Here is a 9856-nt window from a genome sequence, read left to right as displayed (position 1 = left end):
ATATATATATATATATATATAATATATATATATATAATATATATAATAATACACGAGCATACATTAATACTTTACTACATGTAACACTCCTCAAAGGGCACGAGTCGCATAAGTGGCTCTTACCTGGAATAGGGTCTTATCAGTATCTCATTACGCCCAAGAGAGAGAGAGAGAGAGAGAGAGAGAGAGAGAGAGAGAGAGAGAGAGAGAGAGAGAGTAATGTCTTTATTTGGTGAAAGAGAGTTGACGAGTCCTCTCGAGTCAGCACTAGATTGGTTGTCGCGACCCATTCGACTGTGATGTCCCTAATAGGAGATTCTAAGAGATCGTCTACTCCATAACCGGAATCTGTAAATAAGGAAATACATGCCGGTTTTAAAATCATTACTTTTCAACATAAAACACCTTATATTCTACTAGTAAAATCTACGTAGCTGGAATTAAGCAATTATGTATCCTTGCTTCAATTCTACTTCCAGTTAAAAGGAACAACACCTTCAATTTCGAGTCCGCTCACTCAGAACACTGATATATTGACATCATGGACTAACCCTACCATGAAGCTTGAAATAACAGTAAAAAAATTTTACATATGTGCTTAAAAATCACAGTAGATGCAAGTGACTTCATTAAATAAGCGAATACCACAGGAAAATGATAGGCAGAAATTCAAGTAGAGACGAAAGGGCTTGAATTTCTGCCTATCATTAGATGTTCCTAAACTTGAAAACTGATTCAGTAAGACTTGTGCAACACCCCAAACGCTGACTTATTCACTGACCTCTGTTTACGAATCTAATTTGCATGGAATTATTAAGAGTAACAAATGCCACAACAGCTTTGGAAGTATGAGAGCATCTTTCTTTATTTTGACGACGCATTGCTGCAATGTCAAAGTCCAAAGGAATAATGCAGCTGAAAATGGAAATGGCTGGAAATTCCTTCCTCACCAACGCAACAACCACGATTCCAGTAAAGTTGCCAGATGGTTCTTCTATTCAATGCTTTCAGAGGCTGTTGTCGAAAAGATTTTTAGAGTGTTGTCTAAGAGAGGGAGAGCGTACACACGCAAAATCATTCTTTTCATACCGCTACTACAACATTTCATTCTAACTTCTTTTGAATGAGATAAAGAACTGTAAACCAAACATAGAGAATTCCAGTGAACCAAATAAGGGAAACTGTGAACACCAAATCAGCTGAAATGGCAGACTTGTAAGTACTAAACCTCAATGATGAATGCTTTTCCGCAGTCAATCAAAATTCCCATTTCCGAATCAGCTTCTTCAATTGCTTTTCATACTTCAGGGACAGATGCACTTGCTGATGGTTTGTTTATTTTTCGACTAAAATATTTACGTTGTTTTGTTATATACGCCGTCAGTATCGTCAATGAAAGCTGGTACGTCTTTGGAATCATCAGTTTCTATTAATATATTATATATATTTTTAGCATTATTACTTCTATCAATATCTTTTTATTTACGTACTACTAATACCTTATTAACCTTACATGAGAGAGAGAGAGAGAGAGCTCTGAGCTTCATTAAAAATGTAATAAGAGAGCTGTTATTTCAAAAGACAAGGAAAATTCTGTTAAATACGTGCGTCTTGCTGATTTGAGAGAGAGAGAGAGAGAGGAGATGAGAGAGAGAATAGAGAGAGAGATGCGACCACCGGCTTTGAGAGAGAGAGAGAGAGAGAGAGAGAGAGAGAGCTCTGAGCTTCATTAAAAATGTAATAAGAAAGCTGTTATTTCAAAAGACAAGGAAAATTATGTTAAATACGTGCGTCTGCCATTTACGTTTGAGAGAGAGAGAGAGAGAGAGAGAGAGAGAGAGGAGAGAGAGAGAGAGAGAGAGAGAGAGAATTCCATGCTGCTCCTTGTAATAGCCCTTAAGGTAGGTCTTAATGAGGCGTTCTCTCAACAAGATGCATATGATGGAAAGCGACTTCAAAATGAAGAGACTCATGAATGGTCGTCCTGCAGATGAAAGGGTCGTGAAAACGACCAGAAAAGAGAGCCAAAGGAAACATAAAAGCGACTTGGAATTTTTCGTCGCTTTTCAGGCAGAAATCTCTGAAATAGGCTTGAAATCTTTAAAGGGTTTTTTTCATATATCATCCGTAATATCAACTAGTTTGGAGAAACCAATCCACAGTTATGAAAATATACATATATTTAAATTTGAAACTTTAAGGATAGCTTTCGGGAATCTGTTCGGTTCCCCTTATCAATCTATCAGTCAGACTGATAAGGGGAACCGAACAGATTCCCGAAAGCTATCCTTGCTGTTTTTAAATTTAAATATATGTACATTTACATAACTGCAGATTTTTTCTCCATTTGAAGACTCGTGCTACTATGAGGATTTTTTGATCAACTACTTTGTTATGACACTTAGCTTTCCTTATATATATATATATAATATATATAATCTATATATATATATATATATATATATATAATACGTATATACATGATCAATAATTACTGTTGAAACGCTATTGAAAACTATCTCTAAATGGTAAAAAAAATTAGTAAGTATTAATTAATTTTTGGAGAGAAAGCAGTCTATATATATATGATCTATGGATATATATATATATATATATATATATATATATAGATATATATGTATGTATGTATGTATGTAGTATAGTATGTATAGTTTCAGTAGTGATTAATGATAATTATTTAATATTGAAACACTATTTGTAAAGGGTAAAAAAATTAGCAAGCAATAATTAACTTCTGGATAGAAATCTGTTGTGCATATATACGTGTATGTATATATATATATATATATATATATATATATATATATATATATATATATATATATATATATATAACAGACCAATTTCTCTTAAAAAATCAATTAATACCACTACTTTTTTTCCCACCCCTTACAGATAGTGTTCAGTTAGTAAATAATGATTAACCCCACCCCTCCCCCAACTAATTGAACAACAAGAACAAGAACAACAATAATAATAATAGCAAATAATGCATAACTTAATGAAATTTTAATGGATGTTAAGACGAATGGATTAGCAAGTCTACGCAATGGTGTTAGAGCTGAAATGATAAATGCGCGCGCAAGGTCAAACCACAGTAGGCACCTCCGCTCTTTCGGTAAAAAGAAGTCCACAAATCTGACTTAATTTCCGACTAGTGTGAAATATGGACCTACGTTACGCAAATATGGGGTCATAAATTGTCCCCGTTTATCAACCGCGGAAGTTGCGGTTTGTATGGAAATGGTGCGAGCTTCTACCTTAGGGGTTGATGATGATAAAAGGGATCGCGTCTTGGAGATGATGTATGGAACTATGTATGGAACATTTTGTAAGGTACGATGATTTGTTCGTACCGAGTGTTGTGATTACAGAGAAACCCAAGTATGAGGCGTATAGGTCAATCATTACATCAATTCTCGGTTTAACTCTGTGACATGATGGCAATACTATATATATGTGGGTACAAAGAATGTCTGTGTTGACAAGTAATCAAGTCCTCGGTGGATGCAGATCTTATTAAGTTTGATAGTCTTATACTAAAGTACAGGCCCATGTGCAGATAATTTTCTCAACCATCATTACAAAAACTATGATGAAATGTCAACCCAGGTTAAAAAAAAAAGTTTTAATGTAAAAGTGCTTGCTAGTTCATCAATACAATTTCTTGTGTTCAAGCCATGTGTAGTATAATCACAGACGCCTATATGTTATGGCTAGGATTGCTTATGTTATCAATCAAAAACTGCTACGGTCTTTTGTATCGAAGGACGAAGTAAATACGAATGACTGACGGTGAATGCAAGAGGCTTTATTCTTTTTGCCTTGGGAATTATTTGTAAATTGGAATGATTTACAACGACTCATCACACAGGATGCGCTCTGTGTCAGAAAAAGAAGACAAATCCATACCCTACTGAAATAACTGAGCCGCTTTGGTAGTAAGCTCGTAAAGAATGAGAGAGAGAGAGAGAGAGAGAGAGAGAGAGAGAGAGAGAGAGAGAGAGAGAGAGAGAGAGAATTCGACCAACCCGGATAAAATGTGCTTATATCGTTGTATTTTTATTCTGTAAAATGCTATTATCATGAAGGAGAGCCTGGAATTTGATAAGTTGTGAAATTGAAACTACTACTCCCTAAGAAAAATCCTTCGACCGTTTCTGGAAAATTCAATATAGTAAGATATTTTCATAATTTAAAAAATATTCTTGTTTTTATGATACGAGAATTAGCTCAGATCTGAAGAACGTCAAGAGGATAGTTACTACGGTTATTAATTCTTAAAGACCAATATAACGAAACTGTTTTAAACGTCACAATGTTATTTGAAAACAGAAGAAAGAAAAGAGAAGTTACGTTTATCGGAAGATTGCAATCTTAGACGAGTCCGGGTAATCGAAGCGAGATAGCGATATGGAACTAAAATATTTCCAAGAAATTTTCCAATAACGAACCTTGGCAGATTAACTCTGTGGCTTTAATATAAAAGTTGGCTGAAGTTTCTGAAGTAACGAAAGCTGGAAATTATATTACTGGAATGACAAGTAAAATTGAAAAGTTCCACAGCAGAGAGCAGTTTTGTTGCTGGACTGTGTACACATAATCGTCATGCACACACATACATACACAAATTTGAAGTTGGCAGTACAAGAGCTCAGTGATGACTATATGAAGACGTTCAACAAACGACATTTTAATGTTCCCCGCAAATTTCCTCATCAAAAATCAAGTCCCCTATAATACAGAAATGAAAACTAATCCAGCTTCTGATGTCAGTGTTCTATTACTCTGGAGACCGACCTTAAATGTCAAAAGATCTTTCCATGGGATTAAATAAGGATGTGTATATACATTTGTTTTAGCTAATAGACGTTCTCCAGGAGAGATAGTGATGGTAGAAGTTGAGATTAAACAGCCATTATGTGCAGGATGTGATTCTGGGAGACACTTGGACCTATAGCGGAGGACAGGGTTGGGAGCTGACATCATTGTAAGTATAATGACGAAGTTTGGATAAGGGTATTGGTTAAATTTAATGGAAATGAACTAAAAATGTTACTGTTCAATTTAGGTATATAAATTCGTTATAAATTTGTAAAAATGTTCGTACTCAAAACATGCAAGATTATTTTAATATAATAATATTGACTATGTAAATCCAAATAAAATGAAAATTAATTGGAATACATGTGCCCAAACGGAAAAAGTACGAACAATACCTTTAAAAAAAAACTGAGCCAAGTCTAATTTTAAAACAGAATTAAATCTATAGCTGTGATAAAAGAATGGCAAAGATTAATAAATGTTTTTCTTTCATATTAAACAGTTTACAGTCATTAACAGGCAACAGGAACAAATCGAGGCAATATTTCTTTAATATAGCATCTACTTAAGCGATCACACCATTCAATACCTTAATGTCACATCAAAGTTGATTTTTTGTCACTTGGATTTTGTTCTTCACACCATGAGAAATGATCTGTATATCAAAATATACATATTTATATATAAAAAAAGCCGTGATTTGACCTCCAGCTTACTCGGGACGCATAAATTGCAAACATTATATTACTAACTTAACGTGAAGTGGTCTTCGTAATTAACACTCATAATTAGGACTACTCATACTAACAACAATGATGAAATAAAAAGGACGCGAATTAAACGCGTTCATATACTCTCATTATAGGTGGAAACACGAAATAACTGAATAGATAGATATATTGCCTTCAAATTCAGTACATCAAATAAATTAAATCGTGATAAAATCTGTGGACATATAGCCCTTTATTTCGCCAACGAAAATGAAAAAGATACTATATATTTCATTAGAGATAATTTTTCTGTACTGTTCAATGTGCACATTGTTAATTTATTAAATTTTCAATCTAACAAATAAATCATAAATGTCCTATCCTAAAATTCCTGTATCGTTAACTCTACGCGAAACACCTTTTTCAGACCTGTTTACACATTTCCCATCACACCCCCCCCCCCCCCCCCACCCCCCCCCCCCCCCCCCCCCCCCCACCGCAAAAATCAAGTAGTTTGTAGGCTTACTCCCCAAGTAAGCGGAAAAGGAAAATGAGCTGACGAACGCAGCTGAGAAAGAACAGGAATCAGTGAGGAGATGCTCCTCCTTTTTAAGCAGTTCCTCATCAACTCTTCAAGTTTCCTGGCGTCTCCAAATCTCGTCATTTTATGGAAAAAGGCAACGTGCCTTTTAGTGGGGAAATGAGATTACCCTTGAAGGAGAGAGCTCTCTTATCGAATTCATCCCCGCGCGATGTAGTCATCCACTTATGGGAGCAACTAATCTCCAAAGATCCCAAGTAGAGGATTAAACTTTTTTTTATTGTGAATTAGTTTGCATAGATAGTATTACTGAAAGTTCCAATTTTGTCCCCTGAAGAGGATCATGAACGTTCGTCTTTGGAGGGACATCTGAAGTTTTTTCCGGTGATGGAACAGTATGGCATAAGTTCTGTGGGTTGGTACGATGGGATATTAAAGTTCAACTCGATTGTGGAAAGGGAAAATGGTGATCTTTTTGGTCATAGGATGAGATACTAAATTCCGAGCGAGGTAAAGTATGATACTTGGGGCGTTGTATTAATGGGGCTGGTTTTTTTAGTATTTACTCTTTGAAGTAATAAAAAACAAAACAAAAGCTATTGATATAGATGAAAATTCATGCAGTCAACTTTGAATCTTTTTCTGTGTTTATCGTTAGTTTATTTAATTATATTCCTCTACTTGATAGTTCTTTGTGTAATAAACACCCTATAATAACGTGTCTCCGAAGCCAAACTCCCGATAGTATTGCACTAGATTCTTATACCGAGAAATTACTAAAAATTCTTGGCGAAAGGGAATTGGAACTGAATTACTGCTTGAATTGTCTAAATTTGGAATTTGCGCCGTAGTCTGCAAAGTACATAAATAAAAAAATGAACAATAAAAATAAATAAATATACTCAAAATCCTTTGGAATAAGGCTTTAGAACTGAAGTACTGATTGAAGTTTCTAAATATCGCAAGATAAAATTTGGAATTGCCACATATGCAAAGAAAATAAAGATAATAATAATAATAAGTAAAAAGAAAAAAATCTAATACATTTAAAAGATCGATTAACAAATACTAATGTATATACGTCCTTTTGAGAGAGAGAGAGAGAGAGAGAGAGAGAGAGAGAGAGAGAGAGAGAGAGGGTGGGGGGTTAACACCTCTGGTTCTTTCCACACTTTCTGGAATAAACGACATCTGAGGGTGGTGCATTGCACTTCGGTACCAGATAATGACCCTTGCAAGAACAACAACATCTGTTGCAAACGCATTAATCCGAGTCTCTGAAATGGTGTCTCTAGCTCCTAGAACGTCGACATCCTGCTTAGGGGAGAGAGAGAGAGATGAGAGAGAGAGAGAGAGAGAGAGCACAGTAGCACTTCCTGTAAGTGATAAGCACACTAATACCACCTTCTTGATCAACGTAATTTTACTGTTAACTTGAAAAGTAATATCTAATATTGAATCATAGTCTGCGTCACATCACTTGGGAATCCATTCAACCTTCCTCATTAATAAATATATCCAAGTCTTTGTTTAACGTTTCTGTTCTCTTTGTATTTAGACGTTTCTTTATTCGTTAATCTATCATGTCATCTCCATCTCCCCTTTACCCCCTCCCCCTGCCCCTCACCCCTCTCTATCCTCCTCATTCTTTCTTTCGTGCCCTATCTGCCATGTCAAAGCTCCTTGATACTCTTTATGGGGACCCTTCTCCACTCTTCCCTCGATGTTTACTGTTTATTTCCCTCTTTTTTTTTCGTTTATATTTGCTGCCTCTAACCTCTCTTTTGCTTCCTTTTCCCCTCTCAGGATTCCGTCACATTTTACCTGCTTTGATGCAGTTGCTGGTTGCAAATTTGATACACACGTTGGTTAAATACCAAAGGTCTAGAACAGGTGTCTACTTCGTCCTTCGTTTCGTACGATTTGTATTTCATATACAGACTTTTATATATATATATATATATATATATATATATATATATATATAATATATATATATATATATATATATTTATATAACATTTATATAATATATATATATATATATATGTTATATATATATAATATATATATATATATATGTGTATATATATAAATGTATATATATATATATATATATATATATATACTATATATATATATATATATGTATATAAGTCATATCACATTTCCGTGATTCATATACATATATCGAGCTACAATGTCCTTTAATATCTAATTCGCTCTACTTTTCGGATTAATATATTTTCATATATGCTTAACCGAAGGGGAATTTTTTCTCGATAAATAGATTTGCCTGGACCAGGGCGCGAACCTATGGATCCTTTCAAACCCAGGAACGTCAGTGAAGCTTTACCTACTACACCACCGGTGGTGTAGTAGGTAAAGCTTCACTGACGTTCCTGGGTTTGAAAGGATCCATAGGTTCGCGCCCTGGTCCAGGCAAATCTATTATCGAGAAAAATTCCCCTTCGGTTAAGCATATATGAAAATATATTAATTCCGAGGTAGAGCGAATTAGATATTAAAGGACATTGTAGCTCGATATATATATATACATATATATATATATATATATATATATATATATATATATATATATATATATATATATATATATACATATATATATATATATATATATATATATATATACAAACAGATTAATCTTTTAAAATTATATAAAAAAAATTTTCTCCTTCCCTTGACATTTGTTCAAGATATAGTATGCAAAACGTACCAAAAGGGGACACACCTAAATCCAAACTTCCATGCTTTCGAATTCCCTGAGATGGAACTTCCCATTTCTTGGACACGTGTCGCCAGCGACCCAGAAAGTCACAGGTGATCCCACCGACAAGTGCTGTTTGATGCTGAAGAGGTGCCAGATGGCGCTGGGTGCTTGTGGACCCAGGAGCTTAGTAAACAAACATATTTCACAACTTCAAAAACAAGACCATTGGTATTAATCATCGCGTGCGTCAAATTTGCAACTAGTAAGTTGAATAAATACGCTATATTATATTAGAAATAATTGTTCTGTACTGTTTAACATGCACATTATTTATTTTTTTAAATTTTCATTTTGATAAATAAATCATAAACATGCTAACCTACAATTCCTGTATCTTTTACTCAACGTCAAACACCTTTTTCAGACCTTTATAAGCTCTCTATAGACCTTTCCTACCCGCCAAACAAGAACAAGAACAACAATGTATAGTTTGCAGGCTTCCTCCCCGAGTAAACTTCAGTGACAAAAACAACGTGCATATCTCAGCTCAAACCATAAAACTGAGGACTTTCCATTTTTCCTTTAATAGTGAAGATTTGTTAAGATCCTTAGCAAGATACCGCCCACCTGCCTCACCATTTTAATCTCCATTTCTCCAACGAGGTCGCAGATGGAGGTGCTTGGCTTAATTTGATTAATAAGAGGGCGTTCCCGGCTTCCCTCAATTAGCTAAGTGGAAAGGAAGGTGGGGGGGTGGGGGGGGGGGATTCGGCAGCTTTAACCTGTTTCTTTTAAGGTAATTAACTATTTTTAATAAATGTTTTTAGAGGATAAAGGCATGGACTCTTAGGAAGACATTAAAAAGAAAAAAGAAAAGAAAAAAAAAACAGATATTTCAGTTTTACTGGAATTCTGATCTAAATCTGAAACATTGGTTGGAATGGAATATAGAGATTAAGCCAAAGGCCAAGCGCTGGGACCTATGAGGAAAATTGAGACAAAATGGTGACAGAGGTGTAATAGGAG

The 9856-nt window shown here is 34.8% G+C and overlaps 1 protein-coding gene across 1 annotated transcript in view; it reads left to right on the top strand.

Moving 5' to 3' along the window:
* The first annotated feature begins 3264 nt into the window (after positions 1–3264).
* LOC135224268 (uncharacterized) overlaps positions 3265–9856 on the top strand; it is a 118233-nt gene continuing 111641 nt past the window's right edge. The window contains exon 1 of the mRNA XM_064263115.1: positions 3265–3357. Coding sequence (XP_064119185.1) covers positions 3265–3357 — 93 coding nt within the window. The remainder of the gene's footprint in view (positions 3358–9856) is intronic.

Source organism: Macrobrachium nipponense, chromosome 10 (genome assembly GCF_015104395.2).
Source record: "Macrobrachium nipponense isolate FS-2020 chromosome 10, ASM1510439v2, whole genome shotgun sequence".
Lineage (NCBI taxonomy): Eukaryota > Metazoa > Arthropoda > Malacostraca > Decapoda > Palaemonidae > Macrobrachium > Macrobrachium nipponense.
This window is presented reverse-complemented; position numbering and strand designations above follow the sequence as displayed.